The sequence below is a fragment of the Pituophis catenifer genome, unplaced genomic scaffold, assembly GCF_029215685.1.
Source record: "Pituophis catenifer annectens isolate HBS135680 unplaced genomic scaffold, rPitCat1.0.hap2 SCAF_1, whole genome shotgun sequence".
NCBI lineage: Eukaryota > Metazoa > Chordata > Lepidosauria > Squamata > Colubridae > Pituophis > Pituophis catenifer.
In genome coordinates, this window is record NW_027256881.1 from 32397054 (window position 1) to 32424346 (window position 27293).

General features: G+C 37.0%; 2 protein-coding genes across 4 annotated transcripts in view; one reads left to right on the plus strand and one right to left on the minus strand.

Annotated features, from left to right (window-relative positions):
- Positions 1–23991, plus strand: MTIF2 (mitochondrial translational initiation factor 2). 2 transcript variants are annotated; one of them, XM_070932236.1, is made up of 14 exons: positions 1–91; positions 5227–5426; positions 6290–6410; positions 7580–7751; positions 11688–11848; positions 13221–13397; positions 13564–13703; positions 14118–14242; positions 14938–15142; positions 16553–16805; positions 17521–17661; positions 21360–21524; positions 22079–22219; positions 22509–23991. In XM_070932236.1, the coding sequence occupies exons 2-14, from the start codon at positions 5235–5237 to the stop codon at positions 22676–22678; spliced, it is 2163 nt and encodes a 720-aa protein (XP_070788337.1). In that variant the 5' UTR covers positions 1–91; positions 5227–5234; the 3' UTR covers positions 22679–23991. The 2 variants fall into 2 exon arrangements, with proteins under 2 accessions (XP_070788337.1, XP_070788338.1); XM_070932237.1 differs by lacking the exon at positions 1–91 and adding an exon at positions 3721–3963.
- Positions 23951–27293, minus strand: part of RPS27A (ribosomal protein S27a) — a 7867-nt gene continuing 4524 nt past the window's right edge. For both annotated transcript variants that reach the window (XM_070932238.1, XM_070932239.1), the window contains exons 4-6: positions 26754–26839; positions 25601–25732; positions 23951–24133 (exon numbers count right to left, since the gene is read on the minus strand). In XM_070932238.1, coding sequence (XP_070788339.1) covers positions 23984–24133; positions 25601–25732; positions 26754–26839 — 368 coding nt within the window. In that variant the 3' untranslated portion in view covers positions 23951–23983. The remainder of the gene's footprint in view (positions 24134–25600; positions 25733–26753; positions 26840–27293) is intronic.

Here is a 27293-nt window from a genome sequence, read left to right on the forward strand (position 1 = left end):
CCGTTTTAAAAAAGCGGAACCCATGGAAAACTACCAGGAGATTCCAGGGATATAAATTAGACACCGTAGTAGAAAAACAGTCTGGAAACAGGTATTCCATATTTTGCCAAAATCAGTATGTGAATTGTTTCTATGAACGTTAGCAGTTTGATCTGGATTGGAGGGTGAACATCTGTATTCTGGGAATAGCTTTGTATTGTGGGCAACAATGGCATTTATTGAAAAATAAATCCCCAGTGACTTTACAGGGATTCCAGCAGGTTTCCTGGAAGCATGCAGGGATTGGAACACTGGGATAGTTTTATCTTGTTCTTTAGCTTGCCCTTCCCCCTTTCAATCCATCAATCCATCAATCCATCAATCCATCAATCAATAAGCCTTCCCTGAGTAGTGTCCTTGTCATCTGTAAGTCTCCAATTTTTATTATTTGTATTGCGTACGCTGGCATGGCATTTCAGAGTTGAGACCATATAGTTACTGGAGCCTGGTCTTAAAGGAAGCTATTTCTTTTAAAAAACCTTTCAAGGGAATCTGATTGGAGAATGCTGATTTAAAACACTGTGTTCACATGCTGTATTAAATGCTACAGCTTGTTTTAACCATGAGTATCGAACAGCGTTTATGCCCAAGCTAGCCCATGATAGTTTGGTTTAGAGTGGGCCTCTCAAACTGCTTGCAGCCTAGTGAGCACTTCAAGTACTTTTCTACCCCTGCAACATTTTGTAGGCACTGCAGATGCTACCTAGTACCTTCCTAAATATATTTTGCAAAAAGTATTATTATATCCAGTAATAAAATGAAATACCGGTGTTTCAGTTAATATAAAACTAGCAGCTAAGTGACCAAAGTTAAATGACTGTTTCAGTAATGCGTCACTATGTAGTTTATTTAACACATTTGTTTAATGGTATATCATGATAATCAGATTCTTCATTTTTGACTCACAAGTAACTTTTGTGACATTGTTTTAAAAAAGCTTATGTTTGGGGCCCTTAGGTTAGCAAACTTATCCCCATAAGCATTAGTTTGAGTGTTCTGTTTCAGAGTTGTATATGAATTCAGTCAATGATTTGCAGTTATTCAACTGATGCCTCACAGTCTGTTTCTCCAAAGTAAAATGCCATTGGTAATGTTTGCTTGGCTTGATGAGAATTGAAGTCCAATATGTAAGGAAGACAGTACTGAGTGCCACATTTCTCCTTTCAAAATGACCTTTTCTATTAACTTCTATTATTACCTGTATATGTATATACCATCCCAATGGTACAAACCAAACTACCCTCTTGATAATTGCATTTTTAACCAAGTGAATTGTCAAAACACAATTGATCAGTTTAATTTCTGATTTTATGCATATGGCTTAACCGTGCAATAAAAATTGTGAAAATAAAAATGTTTTATTTTAGAATAAAAACTTATTCTAAATAGGCAGTTTAATTTTAAAACAGAATAAATTACTCAAACTCCATATGTCGTTTGGAGTTTCTTTTGTTGCGTCTTTGTACTACAATATTTCAGTATAAGCATACATCTGAATATTTGAAATTGCATCTATTTTGTATTCAGGCTTCATATGGAAATATTTATGATGCAATCTTAGGACTACTTCTAGACAAGTATAAGTAGGGTTGTGGTCTAAATTACTCTTATTATAAACCAGCAAAATAGCAAATCAAATAATAGAAGTGATTTTAACTATCCAAAAAAATTCTGAAGCTCAAATACAAGACATTTTTACTAAGAAGCTCACAGAACACAGTGAGATTCATTTCTGAATAAACGTGATTTCATTTAGACTTAAATGGATATGTTTCAATACTTTTTATTTTGTTTGCCATTATAAAATATAATAGGTTCATTTGTATAAGTTCTGTTAAAATGAATTCATGATTTTATACAGCTACCATTCTTTAAATGGAATTTGCATAAGAAAACCTCTTTACATGAGACCCTCTTAGAATACTGTTATTTTTGTGTGTGCAGCAGTAAGAGTTTGTTAAGAGCAACAAAATGTTCTAATCTTGGTCATTTAATGGTAAACAGAATAAATTAGCATTCATTTTGAAGAAACATAGATATTAAGATGAATGGCCTTAATTGTGCATTCACCCTTATTTGGCACTGACTGACTATATGGGTTGTAAAATGAATTGCATTTGAACTGAATAATGACAACAGCTGTTTATAGTGTGTTTTATTAAATAAATCAATAATTTAATTTTATTATTAAACTTATAGTAAGGGAACACCCATTATTGGTTGGCTATTTTATCTTTTAGTGGACAGTGTACATACAACAGTTCATTTAGTGACATTTGAAAAAAGTGACTTATGACCAATTTTCACACTTATGACCGTTGCAGCATCCCTATAGTCACATGATCAAAACTCAAACACTTGGCAACTGAGTCATATTTATGACAGTTGCAGTATCCCAGGATCATGTGATCCCCTTTTGTGACCTTCTGACAAGCAAAGTTAATGGGGAAGCCAGATTCACTTAACAACCGTGTTACTAATTTAACAGCTGCAGTGATTCACTTAACTGTGGCAAGAAAGTTCATAAATGGGGCAAAACTCCACAAATCTCTTCCTTAGCAACAGAAATTTTGGACTCAACTGAAACCTCTATCAGATGCTGGAATGAATGATATTCCCCACCTCACTCTTCCCCCAATGTCTTATGCAGACAGAGCCCTATTCTGCTTCCTTGGCAAGGCAGAATAGAGTTTGGAAATGCTATCAACACTTCTTTGTGTCAGTATACTTTCCTGCCAACTCTCACAGTGGATAACAAACAGACTTCAGTGCTGCCATGAGGAAGACCCCAAGATACCCCTATTATTATCATCATGATTGTTATTCCACTACAACTCATTTAAGGATGTGGTTATGGTCTGTACACACTGGTGTACTGTGTCTAAAGGAGAACTTGACTGTCTCCAGTCCTTTTCCAGCCCTAGAACCAATACTTTATTATATCCAAGAAAATATACAATTTTTGGCAAATGTTTTAAGTCTTTTCTCCTTGTGGCATATCAGTCTAATAGTCTAAGTTATAATAATATGTGCCCTGCTAGGCCAAATTTCAAATAGAAATATACATATGAAAGACATCTGTTAATCCAATTTATGACTTTAAAAGATGCAGCTCTCCGCCGCTCCCGCCCTAGAACAAACTCAACTACTCTTGATATTGTGCAAGAAATATTAGTCTATAAATATGTAAACCCAGCAGTTAAGTATTAAATTGTTTAAAGAAATAATGAAGCTGGTTTAAACTGAAGAAGTCACACATTCCTAAATGCACATGTTGTCATCGGGAGTCAACCTCGAAACAAATGGGCTTACTCACTATTTATCCCACTTAAGCCTACATTCAGAAGTATCTTCGGGCAATCTTTTGAAAAGTTTCTCATTGGGTGGGTGGGGGCTGTCCTAATTTACGCAATTAGGTACGCAATCAGGGTCACTTTAAAGCAGGGGTTTCCAACCTTGGCAACTTTAAGACTTGTGGACTTCAACTCCCAGAATTCCTCAGCCAGCAACACTGCTTTAAACTAAGAGCCAGTTTCAGCCCTTATCTGACCTGAGGGCAAACGAAAGTCTGGTGGCTTTGGGAATTAATTCTGAGCATGCGCGAAAACTCCGCATGCTCAATTGCCTGGGCTGGACAGGTTAGGGTTTATTGTGTTGCCTTCTCGCACCTTTTTGGCACTGCTACTTTAATTTTTGCTGAACGGATTCATCTAGAAAAGCAGGTAGCCGAAGCGGTCACGGGTGAATAGTAGGACGATAAAAGTCAGTGGCGGATATTAACGCTATGCTTGTGGACCTTGCTTGCAAGAGGGAGGCGCGCTCAAACGGCTGAAAGCAGAGGAATGACTAGTTGAGGGGGGGCGTGCGCCACCTTCCGGTTGGGCGGTAGTAAAGCGCTTGAAGAGGCGGAAGGTAATAACGTAGGTGAGATATTGAAGAAAAAAAACACAGTGACAAATCATCGGCGGATTTGTCTGTTCTTTCAGCGTCTGGACATACAAAGGGTGGCTTCTTTTAGAACTGCGCGTGCGCTTCCTCTGTTTCTCTAATATTGCTTGCTTCCCTTCTGTAGAAGGTTAGCTTTGTTGGTCTGTATCACCAAAAAGAGGGGAAATAATAGTAATTTTGGCACAAGGGGCCAGCTGTCCTAAGCTGATGCTCCTGGCATCTTTTTAGGGGATGAGTTTTACCAACCACAGTTTATATGTGCATATCCCTTCATTGTTAAATTGCTACGTTCCAGATTTGACAGTTTACTGTTTGAAAAAGTCCCAAAGGTGCTTTTTCAGGAGGCAACTGGATTTTCTTGTTTTTTCTTTGAAGATGTTTCACTTCTCACCCAAGAAACGTCTTCAGCTCTGACAGGATAGTGGGGAATGGAAGGATTTATATTCCTTACAGACAGCTGGCCATTTGCATCCTTTTAGAGGGTCCTTGAAGCCCTTGGAGATCTGTATCTTCGGGGTCACCTGAGTAGTGCTCCTGGTTCCTGTAGTCTGCAGTTTTTCTTCTTCTTCTCTGGAAATCCATTCCTACTCCCACACCATTCACAGGGTGTTCATCCCAAATTGTATAGCTAAAAGTCTGTAGAGATTCTCAGTCATCCAGGTCATGGTTATCCCAAAGGTGCTTTTTCAAGTTGAAGCACCTCTAAATGCTTCAATGACCCTCTAAAAAGTTGCAAATGACCAACTGTCTGCAAGGAATATATATCCTATTCCCCACTATCCTGTCAGAGCTGAAGAAGCTTCTTGGATGAGAAGTGAAACATCTTCAAAAAAAAAACAAAGTCCAGTTGCCTCTGAAAAAGCATCTTTGGGACAACCATGACCTGGATGACTGAGAATCTCTACAGAATTTTATTTAGAACCGCACTAGATATAGGCTGCAAAAATTCTGATCGCCACAAAATGGCAGCAACAAGATACAGATTTGAACACTTTGCTACCAGCTACTGGTATTCCTAATTTTATGATTAATATAAACAAAATTGGTTATGGCCTCTGTATTTTTGAATACTGGCTTAACAGAAAAAGTTTCATGGGTAATGCCACCATTTTCTCTTCCAAATCATTGTGGAAGGAAGTTACAGCAGCTCTATCCTCCTTTGCTTCAGGGGTATCTCTTTTTAGACTGTCCGCTTGAAAGTTGTTTCATTCAAGCTCTATTTTTTTTTCTTGGTTACAGAGAGAAACATGAATTGGATGCCGCCACTAGAGAATTTGGCCCGTTTATTTAGTGCTTGCAGGCAGCTGCACTCCCTGGCTTACCGAAAACAGTGGAAGTCTGTCCTGTCCTCTGCCTACCCCATGTGTCCCATTCAGCTGCACCCGCTGCTCTGGCATCCAGACACCACCTCACAATTCAGGCTTTTGACCACTAAGGAGGTAATTAATAGTTACTTTATTCTTGCCTTGAAGGACTTTTGTGTGCCTCTAGCTAAGAAATAAAAGACAATGTTGTTTATAGAGATACGCAGTAGAGGTAAATATAAATACCATAAACTTTCCAAACAATTGCATACATGCTTTTTGTCCAGCTGGCCTCCAAAAAGAAGAGCAACCTGTCCAAAATGCATCAGTGCGGAACAACCAATCGATTCCTTTTTTTACTTTTTATAAATGCTTTGAACTGTAGTTAAGAGAAAGAATCCTGAGGCTGTGCCCCTTTCAAGCATTTGTATTCTATTCAGTCAATGTGATCATGGGAAAATCTTTGCATACTATTGCATGTGTCAACTTCCTGGGAGAATATGTGGGCTTCATTAGAAAAGTATTAAAAATGTTTAATTGGGAATGATTTTGCCAAGCTTCAGTCAGCTTTAGTAATAAATTAATAATTGGAGAAGAAAAGGGATTAGCTCAGCTTCATTGTCATGAGCCCAGGCAAGCAACCTTAGCATTACTGGGGAGACGAAAGGTTGAAATGTGGGTGAAAAGGCATATCACATATATTTACACAGCTTTTCCCTCAGGAGTAGGGGATTTTTTGTTTAATTTTAAACTTTATTTGCCTATTTAGCACTTATATTACCAATTTCATTTGTTCCAGAATGACAGGAAATTATGCCATTTTTTAGCAGTCGTATTTAGATTGAATTTCAGGGGCCACAAAATTGGTGAGAATCCAGATTTGTGAAGATCATGAGATTCATGATCCAGCCCTTTAGTTTAAGGCTAAGTGTATTGTGGAAACTCAGAAAATGAGTTGATCCAGTGACTAAATATATTGTTCTTAAACTTTGTTATAGAGAGAGAAATTGGGCAAAGTGAAATTGAAGCCTGTAAGTACGAAAGCAAAGAAACAAGAGGTTGAGATAAAGCGCACAATGACTGTGGAGGAGCTTGCAAAAGTGATGCATAAGGATATAGGTGAGCCGTTTCTTTCAAATAATGCCTGGAAATCTGTGGTGGGTTGCTACCAGTTCGCCCCAGTTCGGGCAAACCAGTAGCTGTGGCGATGGGAGGCTCTGCCCACCTGTCCGGACGTTATCAAATATAATCTGCGCATGTACAGAAGCTTCTGCGCAGAAGTGGTGCATGTGCGAGTGAAGCATGCGTGCGTGAGCGAACCTGTAGTAAAGGTAAGTAAACCCATCCCTGCTGGAAATTACAAAAGGAGCAATTCCTAATCGTCCTTTCAGCTGATTGATATCCTTGTGTTACAGCTTCATTTTTTAATCCCACATATTTAGTTTCAAAGGCAGGGGCATATACTACATAAAAAAAACCCATAGAGCACTGGCAGTCCACAATTTTAGAAAAATCTCTGATTTCTTCCTTCCTCCAGGTCATAGTTTCTGATTTTTGTGTACAAAGAGATACACATGGTTCAGATTAACCATTGCCCCTTCATTTCATTTTTGTATTTTCCTCTCATATTTCGTGGATTACTGCCTGAGAAACAGATCTGACCTAGTGTGCTACCTGAGACTATTCTCAGGCACAGAATTTAGTATATAATTTGTTCTAGTTCTTCAATTGTCTCCCTTTAGTCTTTTTTCATTGTATAAAATATATTTTAACACTGTGATGGTAATGATAACAGCATTGAAATCTGACAAAGCATCTAAGTATTTGAGGACTGCACATCCTGTCTAGACACTGGAAATTACATGACAAACATTTTCTCCAGTTAGCACTATTATTAAGAAGGGCCTTCTTGGTGGTGGCTCCCTTTCCCTGGAACATCATTTCCCCAGAGATTAGAATGGCCTCTAATACTCTTCTGGAAGGCCCTCAAGACCTGGTTCTGCCAGTGGGCCTGGGGAATCCAGAACGGGATGGAGCCCATTAAATGGCCCATGTGATCTGCTGTCACCGGGGTGGGGGGTGATTTTATTTTATTATATTAATTTATTTTATTCTTTTTATTAGTTTTATTATTTTAAATGAGGTTTTATATTCTGTAAGCCGCCCTGAGTCACCATGGGCGAATAGGCGGCAATGTAAATTCAATAAACAAACAAATAAACAAATATATCATAGGCCTCTTCCCTGGTTGGATCATTACTCAATGAATGTTATGTTTTTATACTCAGATCATGTGTATGAAGCTCTGCTGAACACAGAGATAGATTTAGATTCACTAGAACCAGATTCAGTCTTGGAAATAAATTGGATCAAAGACATCATTAAAAAATCTGGCATGCAGTACAAATGGGCTGAGCTGAAAGAAGAAAAAGTAAAAGAAAATAAAGATGCATTTAGAAGGTAACATCTATACTTAAGTGGGTTTTTTATTACTGGATTTAAGTATAACTTGTATAATATATGTAATCCACTGTATGTGAAGTGCACAAAATGATGGGCCCATGAAGACTGTGTTTTGTTACTGTTAATCACTGCCTAAACTGAAGTCCAGTTTTATCTAGACATACTGCTGTGCAAGTTATGATCTATAATGCAGTTAAATCCTTTAAAGGCAACATTCTATTCCACATATTCTATCACTAGGAAGCATGTATAGTGTACTGTTTCTCTCAAAGTCACAATTTAATTTTCAGATAAAAGTAAATCATGAAAATATTTATTGGAACTTTTAATTAGTAATATAAATTATATTTCTAATGTATATTTATTTGGAATATACTAATCATATTCACTGTGAAAGTATGTTCAGTATTGAATTATCTTGCATAAGACCTGCATCCTTTTAGGTATTTCATCACTCCATCTTCTTATCACATCTATTCCTATTTCATGTATTTGTTTTGCAATTTCATCCCTCAGTGTATTTATTTTATATTGATTACTCACTTTTGTATTCAATCCACTTTAATTCCATATCCATTTTTCACTCCATTCCCACTGCAGTTAACTTTTTATGTATCTCCGACATAGCCAATTCTAGTTTCTATATCACAGCAAAGCAAACACCTTTATATGTAGCCATTTAAACTTCTTTAGGAAGCATTCTTTCCCCACATCAGACTATAATATTATTACAACATTTTTGCTATCTTAAAATTTCTCCTCAATATCCCCATCTTCAGTAAATATTGTATCAAACTAGATAAATGCATCTACTTTTTCCTCCTTTTTGCCATTTACCGTATTTTCCAGCGTATAAGACGACTTTTTAACACATGAAAATCTTCTCAAAAGTCGGGGGTCGTCTTATCTAATCAGGCAACTCAGCTGGGATCACCAGAGCCATTTAAAAGGAAAAAACTTTTTTTTTTTACATGGCTCTGGCGACCCAAGCTCTGATGATCCCAGCTGAGTTGTCTGCTAATCAGGCAACTCAGCTTGGATCGCCAGAGCCATGTAAAAGGAAAAAAGTTTTCCCCCTCCAGCTTGCTTACCTTAGCTGCTAGTCACAACGCTTTCCTTGCTTCGCTTGCCTGAATCCATTCCATCAGCAAGCAACTCCCTGCCTGCAATCAAGCAGGCAGGGAGTTATGGACTTCAACTCCCAGAATTCCTCAGCCAGCAAAGCAAAGCTGGCTGAGGAATTCTGGGAGTTGAAGTCTACAAGTCTTAAAGTTGCCAAGGTTGGAGACCCCTGTTCTATTGGGTAAGTTTTTTTCCCCTTTGGGAGCTTTAAAAAAATAGTTAATTGGAGGTTTTTTTAGTTGTTCTTTTTTAGATCTAGCCATTTAAAGTTTAGGAAGTTTTAAATTTAGCTTTCATATAAAAATAAAAATAAAATAAAATAATATTTGTGCAGCTTTCTGAGATTTAGTGTGTTTCTGTAGTGTTTCACTCTAACTACACAAACACACAAAATCTCACAAAGCTGTATATGGAATTTTGTGTGTGTAAAGTGTGAAAGTTGGTTTTTGGGGCTTTTTGTGGCTGTGTGAGGTTCCTGCCTGTTGCAGGGGCCATTTTGGGTCTAGCACAGCTGCTTTTACATTGTGGGTGAGCCAGTTGTGTTGTGTTGTGTGTGTTTAGAGTGTGAAAGTTTTTTGGGGGGGCTTTTTGTGGCTGTGTGAGGTTCCTGCTTGTTGCAGGGGCCATTTTGGGTCTAGCACAGCTGCTTTTACATTGTGGGTGAGCCAGTTGATGTTTTTTAATTTTTATTTGGTGTGTGTGGGAAGAGGGGTAGTCTTATACGGCGAGTATAGCCCAAAACCTATATTTTATCAGGAAAAGTCGGGGGTCATCTTATACGCCCAGTCGTCGTATACACCGGAAAATACGGTATATATAATTTGCATTTGTTCACTCAATTTTCCTTGTTAGGTATGTTTTTGATGTATTCATGTTTCATATCCATATTTATACTATCTAATATTTTATCTGAACAACACATTTAATATCACCACAACCATTCTGTACACATTTATCCATAAATACATGAAATAACCACAGGACATCACATATTTTTGATCAGTGATGAATGGTAAGTGTTCCATTTATTTTTAAATGTGCTTTTTCCTTCATATAGTGTTCTTACTTTATTTAGTAGCCAAATTTCAGTTTCATATTTACGTAAAGTAAAGCCTATTTACTTTCTCTAAATTAACAAATGTGCTGTAAACATATTTTCTCACATTCATACATTTTTCTGTCAAGAATCATAACTATACACATAAACTGCCTAACATCTGAAATTCCCAAATATTGTTCATATCATCTCTTACATATTTCAGTCAGGATTTTGCCAAACATTTTCCCAGGCACTCTTAATTAATTAATTAATTTAATTTAATTAATTCTCCTTGTGTTTTTAGCATGACTTTTTCTGCCTTTCTATTCGTATGCCAAATGAAACTACTTCTATTTAGTGAGAAGGAAAACTGGAACCAAAGTACTACAATGACATCTTCAGTTCATATGAATAGAAAACAAATAGTAGCCCACAAGAATTTTTATCTGCCTTTTACTAATGTTAAACATTTTATTGCATTTTGATATGAAATAAAAGAATTCATATAACCTTTTAAGTATTTCACATACTTAATATATTTTACAATAATCTTTAAAGCAGCTAAAAAGGATAATGTCAGGGTTCCAAATAACACCCCCAATGAAAGACTTGCAGGACTGACAGATAGTATGTATGTATGTATGTATGTATGTATGTATGTATGTATGCATGCATGCATGCATGCATGCATCTATTTGTTTATATCCCACCTTTATTTTTTTTACAAATAACTGAAGGTGGAAAAAATATCCAAAACACCTTCCTTCTCCTATTTTTTCCACAACAACAACCCTGTGAGGTGGGTTGGCTGAGAGAGAGTAACTGGCCCAAAATCATCTAGCAGGCTTTCACAGCTAAGGAGGGACTAGAATTTAAAGTCTCCCAGTTTCTAGTCTGGTACTTTAATCCGTAGACCGAAGTGGCTCTGCCCCCATACATCCTGGGAAAGAAGGTGAACTATGAAAGAAAATCAGTTTGTGATTTTCATGAAATTTGAGCTGATGATTTTATAAAACAAGCTAATTTATTTAGTGTTAAGAACTGATTGATCCTGTAGAAACTGCTGTAACAAAACAAATTGCTCCTTGGAGAAGTGGTAAAGCACCTTCTTTCCATGCAAAAGGTCTTAAATGAGACAGATTTCTCTGAATTCCTGGAAAATAACTCACTGCAGAGAGTTATGGTTCAATGGTCTAATTTGCTTGTGTACAACTTCTGAATTCTATTCCTGAGTTTAAATACAACTCATTACAACGATTCTGCTCATAGTTTTATATAAGCAGTTGATCTGGAAACCCAAAATCTTTACTTAGGGCATGATTGCAACCCTCATGTGAGTTTCCCGATACCCTGAAAGTGCAGCTCAAACTTCTGGTGGCAAAAAGACAGCATTTTCTGGCCATTTTTCATGGATAGGTGCAGTTAGAAGCGAGCCTTTGCTTCCCAGAAGTTATCCAGAGGTTATGCATTAAAGTACCCTTTTCAAACATCCACCAAAATGCCCAAGATTTTCAGTTTTCCTTCTTGTTGCCAATATGACATGTTGTTCACTGAAAAGTCAGGAGGCCAAATCTTCACGGGTTTCCTATTTAGCCATGAAAAACATTTTTCCTTCTCAGGTAGAAAAACAACATATTGAGGACACTCTAGTTCCAAGCTGTTAGTTGTTACAAAAAGTTCAGAGAATGAGGATTTTAAGAGCTTTGTTAAGCATAGAATACAAAACATAAAAAAATTTCATTTAAAATTGAATGTGTTACTATTGATTGCAGGCCTCTTCAAAATCCAGCTTTATTAACGGCCAGGCCTCCAGTCATTACTGTATTGGGCCATGTTGATCATGGAAAAACTACATTGCTTGATAGCCTGCGAAATACTAATGTGGCAGCAATGGAGGCAGGAAGTATAACACAGCATATTGGTGCCTTTCTTGGTATGATTTATTTGAGTATTATTCTTAGTCGTCTTTGGATGAAGGATAAAAAGTCTGTGGCTTTCCAAATGGTGGTGAACTTCATCTCCCATTATTTCTCATTGATCATATTGGTACAAGCAGATAAACATTATTGGTCCATTGCTTTTATTTTGTGAATCTAAAAATAACGTAAATATTTTAAATCAGTACAACAGCACCTGGATCGTACTTTACAATGTTGTCAATTTCTCATCTGCAATAGTCATTATTATATCAAAATTGGATTACTATAAAATGATAATACAATTTTGATTCCATGACAATGTAGTTTCTTACTCAAGGTTACCTCATAAATTCATAGCAAATAAAAGGACTGTAAGAAGATAATGTACCTGAAAGTGAGCAAAATACAAGCTGGAAGGAGGGAAGGTGGCATGTAGAAAAGAAAACAAAATTTAAGGTGCTATGAGATTAGTGAGATAAAACTAGAATTTGCCAGGCAAGAGAAGCCATTATTTTAATGTATCTCAATGACCTCCCAGGGCCACTAGTAACCTGTGAAATATCTGTTAATTCAGAAAGGCAAGACAGTTTAAAAGCTGGATCATATGTAAAGTCCCTGAATTCTTTGCTGTGCAATCAGCAATCAACTGTTGTATAGGAGGTTTGTATTCCTATTCCTGCGTGCAGTACATTCTAATTTAGCTGTCATGCCTGGGTGCTTTTTGCCAGTTTCATCTTAAAGCTAAATTCTGGCTTAACTACATGGAGGTTTACTGCCGAACCTAAGTGTGAAATATGACAAAAGTCACCTCTCCTGTCCTTGGAGCAAAGTTGCCTCAAGAACTCAAGTTTCAAGTCTTACTTAAGTCATATGAAGTTTCTCAGTCTGGTCTTAACAGCAACTTAATACATGTTATCTTGTCTATTTTCTGATGTCAAAAAATGGATCCTAACTAGTTTCATTACCGAATCAGTTATAGATTATAGAGTAGGAGCCTCTCTATGTGGTGTATTGGACTTAGAGAGGTGCATTGGACACCTCTAATTTCCAATCTTGCTGATTGTTATATGAGAAAATTGTAGTCCAACATAACTGGAGGAAGCCACTTTGGCAAAAGTTAGCAAATAATAGAGAAATGAAAATAAACTTATCATGAGTAAAGCCCCAAGTAAAGCATTGTTTTGTAGAAAAATTTAACAGCTGAACATGGACTATAGAAAAGTGACTGTCAATTTTAGGCAATTTCTCTGTTTAAAGTTTTACTTGTATGAGGAATTGCTACAAATCTCATGGAAGCAGCTGTTCAGTGTGTTCTGTGAAAGTGATATGAGAAGCATTAAACTCTTATTCAGAAGATACTGTATATGTTTCCAATTGTTTTTGCAGTGCAGTTGCCTTCTGGGGAGAAGGCAACATTCTTGGATACTCCTGGCCACGCTGCCTTTTCAGCCATGAGGGCAAGAGGTACACATATCACTGATATTGTTGTACTGGTGATAGCTGCCGATGATGGTGTGATGGAGCAAACTGTGGAATCCCTTCAACATGCTAAAAATGCTAATGGTATTCATGGATTTTGTTTTCATTTGGGGAGTTGAGGGAGGAAATAAGCACTACTATTGACATATTACTGTTACTGAATATCTTACTATTTGAAGATTTGTTAGTCACCTGGAACAAATTACACATGAATCTGAAAGTTGTCCCTCCACATTTTTTTCTCTCTCAGTTCCAATCATTGTTGCCATCAATAAGTGTGACAAACCTGAAGCTGATCCTGAAAAAGTAAAGAAACAACTGCTGGCTCATGATATTGTTTGTGAAGACTATGGAGGAGATGTTCAGGCTGTTCCTATCTCTGCGTTAAAGGTAATGCAAATCAGTTTCAGTGCCATCCCTAAGGTAAATCTGTATCACATTGTTTATTAGCAGTAAAAATTTGATTCTTCAAGAATCACATGACACAACATTGGATAGAGTTTTTAAGAGAGGAAAACCTTCATCTGAACCTTTACTCTAGGACCCAGCTGTTTGGAGAAAAGCAGTTCTTTCTCAGCACTGAACAGGAAAACTTCCTAATGAGGAAAAGAAAATACTTTATTTTGCTATTCATTCCTAGGTATTGATCTTGGAAGATACGATAAAAGAGGCTAGAGTCAGCCTCCAGCATATCCTAGATTTTAAGGCAATAGATCTTCAGTAAATCTTCTATGCATACTGAATTACTTACAATGATTATTAAGTCCTACCTTTTCTGAATTACTTTTGACTTTTCTGACCTAGAGCCATAACTTGATGAACTTAAAAGAGGCAATTGTAACTCTTGCTGAGGTGATGGAACTGAAGGCAGATAGCACAGGCCTTGTGGAAGGTATTATAATAGAGTCTCGTACAGATAAAGGAAAAGGGTGAGCATGCATCTTTTCATTCCATTTCATCTTTGGTTGGGAGTTGCTCTAAAATTTCCAATAGTGCAATTAAATAACAATGCATAATAAATTAAAATTTAAAAACTGTCCTTTTGTAAATTAAATTCAACTTTCTAATTTAAAACATGTGATTTTACACAGAAGAGATTTCTTCTAGAAAACCTGTTTGCTTGGATTTAATCTCTCCCACAGCACTCCAATAATGTGTCAATGTGAAATTTTCCTTATTTAAAAGCTATTGCGATCAATTCCCATGGATTCCATCTATATCACATACGTGGGCTCCCTGCTACACCTGAATTGGGGTTGGGGGAGACACATTAATGAAAAAAATGAATGGAAAGACAGCCTGCAGCAAAGCACCAGAATTTAACATCATATTAATTTCCAAGAAAGTCTTTAAGCCCTACTTGGGCTTCCCAAGCATTCATAGATGCTTATTGAGCATTCTGATTATTGGCAAAATGTTTCTAAAGATAGTTTGTGTGAAAAATACATTATTCTGATCTGTTTTATAAATTTGTGTCAAACTAGATTTTAAACTGAAAAAATTATACAGATATGTTGACATAATAAAGTTCTATAAAGAGGCTTAGACATTAAAACATACCATTAATTGTGAATATCAAATCAAATGTCATTCTTCTTTTTACTTGCCTTCCACCTGATCCCAGTCCAGTAACCACGGCCATTATCCAAAGAGGCAGTCTGAGAAAGGGCTGCATTTTGGTTGCTGGAGAAACCTGGGCCAAAGTGCGACTGATACTTGATGAGAATGGCAAAATCATGGAAAATGCTTCCCCTGGTTTGCCCACGGAGATCGTGGGGTGGAAGGAGGTCCCTGCAGCAGGGGATGAAATCCTTGAAGTTGAATCTGAGGTAAGTACATTTCTTGTTTTAGTATTCAGGTGTAATGTTCCTAAAGTTGTCTTTATTCCATGTTTATCCAGTTTCATCCAAGATGCACCAAAAATGTTCTGCAGAAGTAAAATACCAGGGAGAAGGAACATGTTTTTTTCAACATATGGAAATAGTTTAATTCAAGCAGGAAAAGACTTTTATCTACTCCATGTGGCACTTGCTCAAAACTGGACCAATATTTTAATACCTTTGTTGATGGTTCATTTAGTTGAGAAATATAATATTGATTCAGTTTTAATTTCTGATTATTCACCAGTAGTAATGTCTTGGTTTGGATAAAAAAAATCTGTAGTAAGGGGAAATGACATTTTAATGTTATTGTTATTGGAAGGTGCTCACTTTGTTGAGTTACAATAAAGATACCAATATGGTGTTTTTTCATTGTTGTACAGTACGCTGCTCAGAGTCATTTTCTACAAGATGGGTGATAATATAAATTTGATTAAAAAAAAATTCAAATTAAAAGAGGGTCAATTAATTTGGGTATAGTCTATGGATATATTTATAGCTTTTGGGGGATAACCTAATAACATGCCTCTATGGAAAAAGATGCTTAAATTACAATATAGAAATTTTACATATATAAATTATAGTATAGAAATTCTAAGTTCTATATGCAATATAGAATTCTATAAAAGTCATTTTCCCAGTTCCAAAGATAACAGTCAGGCACATTTGGATATTATTCTAATGGTAGAAAATTACAATGTAATTTTATACTTTTATGAGAATTTGATATCTTGGAGTACAGGTAGACCTTGCTTATTGATTGCCTTGTTCAGTAATTGTTTGAAGTTACCACAGTGTTGAAAAAATAATGTTATGATCAATGCCTACCTTTGTGAGCTTTGAAACATCACTCAGTCATAAGATCACCATTAAGAGCCGTGGTGGCGAAGTGGTTAGAGTTCAGTACTGCAGACTACTTCTGCTGCTCACCGTCTGCCAGCAGCTTGGCAGATCGAGTCTCACCAGGCTCAAGGTTGACTCAAACTTCCATCCTTCCGAGGTGGGTAAAATGAGGACCCAAATTGTTGGGGGCAATATGCCGACTCTGTAAACCGCCTAGAGAGGGCTGTAAAGCACTGTAAAGCGGTATATAAGTGCTATTGCTATTATAGTCAGTATGGGTGGTTGTGTGCTTCACTTGATTTTTGCTCCCCTTGTAGAGCAAAGAGATTGTAGAGGAAGGAATTACAAAAGAGTAAGCAATCACACAATGGGGAATACACATTGAAAGGAATGTGGTGGCACCGGCATCCCTGAGCACACTCAGGGCTGGGAGCCATGAGCGTATTATGTAACAGCAATGATAGGAGCCAAGCTATGTTGGCAAATTAACTGGTTAATTACTTTCGTTCTGCCAAGAAAAGGGCACGTGAAGTTGTTGAATGGAGACTGTATGTGAAACAGCAAGAAAAGATCAAGAAAGATCAAGAAATTATAGAAGAGAAGCAAAGGGCTCATCAGGAAGACTACAGGAAGAAGCGAGAGGGTCTCATGAACATGAGCTGGAGACAGAGAGTATACTTAATAAAGAAGAGCCAAAAGGAGTCCATGCCTAGGAAATCTGAAAAAGTTATTCAAAGTGACCAAAACATGTTGCCTCTCGTTATCAAAGGTATAATCATTTTTCTACTGCTTATTTTTGTGCTCAGCTCTTCACTCTTGTTTGAGTTTTTAAACCTAAATCCCAGCAACCATCTAGGCCAGGGGTGTCAAACTCAAGGCCTGGGGGCCAGAGTTTGACACAAATAATGCCTTGGTTGCTGAATCCCCCCACACTGAATTTATAAGTTTTATTTTTTTATCTTCTTTTATTAGTTTTATTGTTTTTATATGAGATTTTATATTCTGTAAGCTGCCTTGAGTCGCCATGTGCGAATAGGCAGCAATATAAATTCCCTAAATAAAAATAAATAAATAAGCACAATAGTACCATGATGGTGAACCTATGGCACGTGTGCCAGAGGTGGCACACAGCACCCTCTCTGATGGCACGTGAGCAGTTGCCCCAGCTCACCTCGGCCGTGCATGGGCGCACACTTCCCGCCAGCCAGCTGATTTCGGGTCTCTACCGCGCATGTGCTGGAGCGCATGTGGAAGACGTGCACACGGGCGGGAGGCACGTGCACATGTGCCGGGCAAGGGGAGTGCGGGGGATCCCACACACATTGCATTATGGGTGCGGGTGCTTTCCATTTTTGGCACGCAACGACAAAAAGGTTAGCCATCGCTGCAGTAGTATAAAGTTCCTGTGTTATGTGACTTGCTGGAGTATGATTTTTCTTCTTTCCACTGAAATTAACTACCGATAGGTTTCTTGTTTCACCAAGGTGATGTTGATGGCTCTGTAGAAACCATTTTGAATATTCTGAAAACCTATGATGCTGATGAAGAATGTATATTAGATGTGATTCATTGTGGAATTGGAGATATTACTGAAAATGACATAAATCTAGCAGAATCTTTTAAAGGTAAAGAGCTGTGATCTGAGGTTATCTATTTGTTGGACTAATTAGAACTAATGGCTTGTTCTTTAATTTAATTAAGTAAATTAGGTAGTTAGATATAAATGCACAGAGTGGCTTGCAGTTACTATGTGCACCGGGATGGGTTCTACTTACCTTTACTACTGGTTCGCATCGCACCCGCGTGCTCTTCTGCGCATGCACAGAAGTTTTTGCACTTGCGCAGATCAACTTTGATGACGTCCAGGTCAGTGGGCGGAGCCTCCCAGCGGTTTTACTACCAGTTCTTGCGAACCAGTCCAACCCCGGGCACCCATCACTGATGTGCACTTTCCTACTCCTCCACCCCTTAAAATTTGGTGTCAATTTTATTGCAATTATATACACATCTGATGTTAATTATATTAATAACTATATTAATTATAGGGTGGTACATAAGGCTCCTTTTCAAGAAACTGAAATAATGTTCCATATCAATTTCTGAGCGTAGCATAAGCAATTCACAATACCAGTGTTCATATACAATTTTCGTATATGATGTAGAAAATAGAGATTTATATAATATCACATTTGAAATTGGGCTTCCTCAAAGTTTTGTGTATTTTCTGCAACTTCGTAATTTGTAAATTCAGTGTACAAATAAAGCAAAACGTCTAACTATAAGGACTGTGGAAGTAAGATGGAAAGAATATATGATCCCTCACACTTAACATTATGGAACAGTTTAACAAAGTAATGTACCTGAAAAAATAAATGAACTATGGACTGTTTGGATGGATGGATGGATCAGGTGCCATCACGTCAGTAGTGACTCTTAGTGGCCACATAGATTTTCTGCAGGAATATTGTTCCTAACCTGTTCTTTCAGATCTTCCAACAGTGCATATAGCACTTTTTTAATTAAGGCAATTTATTTTGTCGGTGTTTGTCGTCTTCTTCACTTTTCTTCCACCTATTCCAACTTTCTAGACTTCTCCAGAGAGTTAGGTCTTGTGTAATGTGTCCAAAGTAAGATAATTTGAACTTAATTATTTATGCCTCAAGTGAGAACTTTGGGTTGTTTTATATCGATTTGTTCTTTTTCTTGGCCATCCATAGTATTTTCAGAAGCCTTCTTCAATACCAAAGTTTAAAAATATCAGTACTCTGTCTTGTTTCTTCAAAGTCCAATTTTCAGTGCCACAGGGACTACCACAGCTTACATGATTCTGACCTTGGTAGGTACAGAAACATCCGTCTCGGAATACTTTTTCTAAGGCCTTCATGGCTACAGTACCAAGTGCTAATCAAAACATATTTCTTAACTGTGGTCCTTGATCACAAAAGGCAAAAACTATCCATTATTTCAATAGGTTCATTGTCATTTGTAAAGCTGCTTGATATAACTGTTGTCATTAGTTTGGCCTTGTAGTTAATCTTAGTCCCGTTTTTACTGTCTACTTAACTTTAATTACTAGAATTTCCAGTTATCAGACTAGTATTAACAGCATAGCATAAATTATTTTATTTATTCCTCTATCTTTAAACTGAACTCATCTTCCAATCCAGCTTCTCCCCTCTCTATACAGGTAGTCCTCAAGTTATAACAGTTCACTTAGCGATGGTTCAAATTTACGACATTCCCTCCCCCCCAAAAGTACTTACAACACAGTCCTGAAGTTATGAATGTTGCAACACCATGGCAATCAATCACCCTTATGACCTGCAGTGACACTGCAACATTCTTCCTGCCTATTCCCATCCCACACAGGGACCTAACAGGCGCTGGCCCTGGTATGCTAGCTCACCAGCTCCTCCTCATCCCATGACTGATTGATCGCTCATTTACCTTTCAAAGATCCAGAGTTCCAGAACAGGCTGACCGCTCCTTCTCTCTCCTCAAATGAGCCATCTCCTGTCCAGCTTATCTGCTGCAGGGTTTGCATAGCAGCGCGGTTTCTTTGCTTGCTCCCGGCGTTCCAAAAAGCGGAATGATGAGAGCAGAAGCAGAGCCGGATGAGTACGCCCTGCTCAGCTTGGCTGACGAGGCTGCCTGCGCAGGACACTCAAATTAGCTTTTGGAGCACCAGGCAGCCTTGGTGAGTCTAAAGGAGTGAGATTGTGCATCAAGGGCTTCTGTTCTCCGCACCAAAAGCTTTTGCAAAGGGACAGAAGGCTTCATGCAGCGCGAGATCACTCCCCCTAAGCCTTCCATCTCTTTGCAAAAGCTTTTCGCGCAAAAAGAAGCCTTTGGGGAGCAAGACTCACCGAGGCTACCCAGTGCTCCAAAAGCAGATTGGGTATCCTGCACAGGCAGCCAAGCTGAGCAGCCTTTTGGAGAACTGGGAGCAGACAAAGAAACCACAGCAGAGAGGGTGGAGAGGAGACATCTTGCTTGATCATTGAGATCTTTGAAAGGTAAGTAACCCAGCAGGGCAGGATGGGGGTGGGGGAAAGAATGTGATCTCTCAATAGGTCGGGAGAGGTGTTGGATGGTTGGAAGCACTAGGCCTCCATAATCTTCCCCACCCTGAGATACCTCATGTACATTTAATGACCTGTGAATTCAATTAGTGAATGCATTGGGTAAAGCAGAGAGGGATTACATTCAACGCAATCCTATTAATGAATCCTCAGGTTATGAATATAATTGACAGGATTACCTGTATACATGTTCCATCTTTAGGTTGAATAAAGGGAGAAAAGGGAGAATATATGTCTCAATCCTTTGCCTGTTTTGCTAAATTCTGTCTATACTCTGGCTTTCTGACCTGTACTGTGTATAGATATTGCATGAGAATAATGAGATGTTCTGGGATTCTATTTTCCTACGCACATTCCACATCTTGACATAATCAGTGAAATCAAGAGTCCCTTCTGAGTCAAGGAAGCACATATTTTGTTTGTATTCCTTGGCTTTCTTAATTATCCAGTGTTCATTAGCAATAAGGATTGTGCTCCTTGACTGTTTCTAAAGCCAGTTTCAATCTCTAGCATCTCCTGTTCCATTTAGGGCCCTAATCTTCATTGGATGATGAATTTATGTACTTCCCTAATTGTCTAAAAAGCCAGAACTATTGCAGTTTTAATTCATTTCCATGAAATTTGGCTGGTTACGTATTATTCAGAAATAAGAATTTGAAATAAACCAGTCAGTTATAAATAAAATCTATTTCAAACTTTGGGATGTTGAACTTTCCAAAGTTTATTTTAACCATGAACTCTAATTAATTTGCAACTATATCTGTTATCTTCCTAGCTGCCAAAAAATTGGGAGTGTACAAATCCAATTTTTCAGTGGGAATGTACAGGCTTACTGCTCAAGTTCAAATTTTGCTGCTTTGAGGCTTACTAGAGTGAATGAATTGTATTGTATTAATCCAGCAAATTCTTCCTTTTTCAACAAAATAGTTAAGCATATTGGCATTACAATGCATGATGTCTGAATCGTGTCTCAGAGTACAGCACTTGGTAAAACCCCAGAACCTGTCAGTAAATCTCTCAGCAACCGAAGCATATTTCCCACTCTTAAAAAAAAATAGAGTAAATTGTATAGTTTGAAAGAATATACAAATAGGCATAAAGGAATTTGCTTGGATTTTAAAGTTTAGCTTTGGGAGGTAAAAACCTTTCTTGCACCTTTGTCTTGGGGTACTTGATACATTCTGAAGTTAATAAAAGAGAAGCAACAGTACTTCATATTTGTTCTCTTATTCATTTGACAGGTATCATCTATGGGTTCAATGTAAAAGCACATAAATCTATTCAGCAGATGGCTGCTAAAAAGAAAGTAAAAGTGAAAATACACAATATCATCTACCGGCTTGTGGAGGATTTACAGGAAGAGCTCAGCAACACTTTGCCTCTTGGTATAGAGGAGGATGTGATAGGTATCTCAAATATTCCAGAAGTTTCTGGAAGTTATCTAGTTGATAACTGGGAGGGGACAGAAATCTGGGCTTCATAAACTTTGCTGTGCTAGTAGCTTCCAGTTGTCTGCTACTTATAGAATTCAAACTTAGGCTGCCTTCTAGGATCCGGACAGTTATTATACCGGTACTGCTAGAGTACTGATATTTGTGAAAGAAATAAAAAATTAAGATTATTCTTGATTACTGCACTAGAGGAAATAAATCACAGAAAGTTGCAGGTGTTTGTTTTTCTAGACCTACTGTGGAGAAAATAATAATCAAGCTGCATAATAGTTGAAATCTAGCAGCAAGTAACGTTCTATGTTCCCAGACTTTTAAAAAATTCTACAGTTCTTTTCCTTGAAAAACAAAAACAAATTGTGCAAACCAATTAAAGTTTTGCTATGTGATATAACTAAAAAGTAAAATTGGGGTGGTGGCAGATTTTAACCCAAGAGGCCAAGTGAGCCATGTTTATGTGGATTTTAAGAGTCTACATTTTAACCATGATTCTCATGTTCCCCTTATTTCAGGAGAAGCTGCCGTTTTAGCCACCTTTGAGGTTGATGTAGGAAAACATAAAGTTCCAGTGGCTGGCTGCAGAGTACAGAAAGGACAACTAAACAAAAAAATGAACTTTAAACTAATTCGCAATGGAGAATGTATTTGGACAGGTAGGTAAAGTGCATATCTAACTAGGTTTATGTTGGTTACTCAGATTCTACTTTGTTGAAATGTTTTTTAATTTGTTGAAGGTGTTGCTTCTGATTAATATTTCTGCTACATTTCCTTCATACACTTATGTCTGGATTATTTAAGTATAAATATGTGCAATTCTGTATGAATGCTATGTATAAAGAGCCATCCTTCTAGCATTACCAATTCCTAATTTACTGACATTTCTAATAAATTATGCACTATTATATTACTTAGACTGAAATTTTACTCATTTGTTTGATTTAGGATGCTTATCATCCCTGAAGCACCATAAGGAAGATATTGCTATCGCAAAGACTGGCATGGATTGTGGACTTAGTTTGAATAATAATCTGAAGTTTGAAGTTGGAGATGAAATTGTTTGCTTCAGCCCAAAGGAAGTAAAGCAGATAATTTCTTGGAACCCAGGATTTTAAATCAGGCTGACTTAAATATGTAAGGCAAGAAAATTTGAATCTTCATTCAGTATCAGACTATAGAATCTTTGGGATAGTGTCTTGCACTGTACAATTAACAGGAACATATTCTGTTTCTAATATAAAATTGGCTACAGAAAATAGAAAAGTCTGCCCTTTCAGGAAATGTATAATTTTGTTATGAAATAACATTTTAAAACCTAAGTGTTCACTACAAGGAAAACCAAAACATTACATTAGTTACAATTGTTAACTGCAATTGTTGTTTTTCAGTCATTATTAAAAATTTTAGATGAGGTATTTTGCTATCAAAATTCTGTATTCCCTGTAGCACTCAAACCAACAGCTATTGGGTCAAACACCTTTGTATGTTTAAATTACAGAACCTACCACACCCAAACCATTCTTGAATAGTTTGAAACATGAGGGTGACTGTCATCTCACACACTATAATGTTCAACATAGTTTTCCAACTTGGAGCTGCAAACTGCTTTTGCGGGCCAATCAGCCTTACATAAAATTAGAGTTGTAGGTAATTTTTAGGTAATTGTGCTTTTTTATAACAACATTGCATGGAAATGAATAAGGAAAACATACTGATAATCAGTTATGGTACAATAATGCTATAAACAAATAGTAATTCAGTATTTCTGGAATAGTTTTGCAGCCATGATAGCATAAATGTATGCTAAAAATACAAGATACCCTTCCCATTTTCCTAATATGTACTATAGAACAGAATTCCCCAACCTTTCTGGTTGGCAGTTGAGGGGGGCAGGTGACTTTATGTGTCCATGCATGAGTGTGAATGGGCCCCCAATGCTCATAGCAAGAGTGGGGTGTGCATGTACACATACTGGCTAGTCACTCACACGACCCAGCGGCCAATAGGCCACAGCATGGTAGTGGGCCGCAGCCCACAGTTGGGGACCCACTATAGATTTATGATAGTAGGTAAAAGGACAGAAATCTGCTAACGCAACTTCTGCAAAAGGAACTAAAACTACTACCAAAACAGGCAACCCTCAGCTTTTGAAAAAGTTGTTCTAGTGCTATAATTTTTAAAAAAGTAATTGGAACTATAGAATCTTTAAATTCAAGTATGGCTTTGTCTGAGTTACAGTTGGCAGGTAACTTTATGCAAAATAATGTCCTCCCCACTCTGTTTTTCACTTATGAGCATATCATGTCCCTACAATAGAAACACACTTTAAATTTTTTTTATAAATCCCTGCTTTATACATTTTTGCAATTATGAGAAGTAAACACAGCAATGTTTAAAGGTTTTTATTAAAACAGACATATTCACTTGTCTTCTGGTTTGTTGAAGCAGTATGTCAAGCAGCACTTGCCACAATAATGTCTATCAAAGTGGCTAGCCATGAACACTCCGGCCCCACATTCTTCAGAGGGACACTCACGGCGTAAACGGCTGATTTTGCCATTCTCATCCACCTGTAAGAAGAAATCCTCAGTAAACAGTGCAGTACTGCATCAAAAGCAGGTTTATCTATAAAATTATAATTAGAACATAAAAAGTTTTTGGAACAACTGCCTTTAGAAATATTCAGGACTCTACAAGATGGAAAGGAAGACTTGAATAGAGCTACCCATTTTTGAGTAAGAGGAGAGTAAAAAGTAGAGGCCAAGACAGTCTGCTATATTTTTTTGGAACATTCAGTAACTGCAGCAATCTTTCCCCAGCTGATCAGACTTTGTATGTCTAAACCACAGGTTTCAAACTTGTGGCGTCACGTTGCAGTCACGTGACATATTGCAATGTTTTTCCCCTTTGCGGAGCTGGGGTGGGCATGACCTATGTGTGATACATCTGGCCTGTGGGCCACCAGTTTGACACCTGTGGTCTAAATTAATGCAATGTTCTATACATGCAACTACCGTTAAGTAGTAGATGGAAACCGTAAATGATGCAGTATGCAGGCTGCTGACTGGTATAAAATACAAGATTATAAATGATCATACCAGCATTAGCTATCAAAAAGAGTTGAAAGGGCTAGCAATTTGGGTTTATATCTGTGAGACTGCCACTCCGCCTATGAACCTGACATAGGAACTGCCAAAAGCTTGATTTTGGCCTATGTTGACAGAAGTTTCACTTATGTGGTTCTCAAGTGAAGGCAGCAAATAGAAGATATCTTCTATTGTTTTATCTTTTGAATTTTATATTGCTGTAAATCTAGAGTTTTGAAATAAAGCTGTAGGATAAATTATTAATAATTAGTATAAACAATTTAAACATTTGAACTAGTACTGTTGATTGTTTAGTAGTAGCTTCCAATAGTTCTAGTTCTGCAAACAGAAAACATTGCATTTGTCACCTGAAGGAAAATGGCTTTCTAGCAAAATAAACAACCAGCAATAATTTATATTGAATGTCAAAATAAGACATCCCCTGATAATAAGCCCAATCAGGCTTTTAAGCTCATGGCAATAAGGCCAAGCGCTTATTTCAGGGTTCAAAAAAATATAAGACAGGGTCTTATTTTCGGGAAAACACGGTATTAGACATAAAACCTGTACTTTTTTCTTTCTGTTCAATTGTGTGTGATTCAAATGTTATCAAATGGTTACCATTGCTTCCTTTCTATAGGACTAAGAGAAAATGACAAGCTCAGTCACCCAGATGGTTTTGCACCTAACATGGAATTAGAATTCATGGTCTCCTGCTTTCTAACCTGATATCTTAACTATATAAAACTGACTCTCTAAAAAAACTGTATAAATTATATATATTAAGATTATTTAGATATATATACACACAATATACATATACATGTTTATATATCACCTTGATATATTATCAAGGCAGGCTAAAAAAATCTTATTTTTTTCTGAGAATCTGCAGCTTATTACTACCAGCTTTCTCCTGAATTCAAGTCACAACAGTGAAGCTGATTTTACCTTGTAGTATTTAAGGACCGCAAGTTTCACCTTCTTTCTCTTGTGTTTGTTCTTCTTAGGAGTGGTGTAAGACTTCTTCTTTCTTTTCTTTGCCCCACCACGAAGTCTCAGCACAAGATGAAGTGTTGACTCCTGAGTTTTGGATTTTTTTTTAAAGAAAACAATATTTTTAAGGTTAAAAAACATCCAGATTTGAGCATTTCTGTGATGCAGCAAAAATCACAGAATTAGACAAGGAAATCAGCAGATACTTTTCTATGCAGTCATGAAACTTGGTCAAGACATTCAGCTCACTATGCAGCTATTCTGAAATAGTATGCTTGCCTTATCCTTAAAAAAACCAGCATACTTGAAAAATCAGCATAACATAACTGGTCCTTAAATACTAATGCCAATAAAATAGACAAATTTGGGACTTATAAAACCGTGTTTATTAAAATCCAAAGTAACTTTGAACCAAATGCAAAATCTGGCTCTTGCCTACTGCATTGTAAATCATGCACTAAGAGATAATTTAATAATTTAAAGGAAAGTAATTAATTTTGTCTTCTATTAAAACTTTGGACATTATGAGAAGACTTGGCTCTTTGGAAAAGACTCTAATGCTGAAAAAGCTGGGAGGAGTAAAAGGATGAATAGTAGTAAAATGGATGGACTTAAGTTTCAGTGATGATTGGTACACCATGGAAAACAGAGGATCGAATAAGGGACAGATTGTTACGAAGAAAATCTAGCTATGTGTTTGTTATAACTTGAAAATGAAGTTATGGTGGTGCATAGGTTATTAAAACTCCTGGAAACCAGAAACCATTGCCTACTTACTACAGATGCTGCAGAAAAAACAGTAATTGTAATACATAATTATGCCTTTCAAATCTCATTCCTGCAAAGATAACCTTCTATTTGCTAAAAGATAAATTTACAACTTGTGGATTTAGCAATACTCAAGTCAGCAATATATATGGGGAACTGATGGCAAATGAACTCATCTAGAGCAAATTGTGCTGACCAGAAAAGATATCTTTAGTAGAATCAGGACCTATTCACACACAATATGTAACTATTGCCACAAGAAGATGGAAGGTGATGTTCACCATTTGTCTATTGTATATTATGAAATTATTGTATTAAAAGGTTTCAAACATTAAAATACCTTTTGGATGTTATAATCAGACAGAGTACGCCCATCCTCCAATTGTTTGCCAGCAAAAATTAAACGCTGTTGGTCAGGAGGAATTCCTTGTTGGGAAAAAAGTAAAGGTTTTTGTTGTGTTTTTAAGCAATTATTCTCAATTCATTTATTTCACTGTTAATCCTATCAGTTCTACTTTGGGAAGGGCAGATACGTTTCAAATACTATCAGATTATAAAATATCACATTAAATATATCAAATATATATTGAGAAACTTCTCAATAACTATAAAGCTTTTATTAATCTTAATTGGCCCTTTTAAATTTGAAACATACAAGTGCATTAAACAGGCTTTTATGTAGTTCTTGATGTTCTCTAAACGTGGTTGTTTGCTTGAAGAGATTTCATAACCTAACTAGGGAACATCATTACTGCTAGTGAGTGTGAGTTTGTTCCCAAATAAGCAGGGATTAACACTAGACAAGAATCAAGCAGAACAACAACATCCTAATCAAGGATCTCACAGGGTTGTTGTGTACATTCACCACCTTGAATTACCT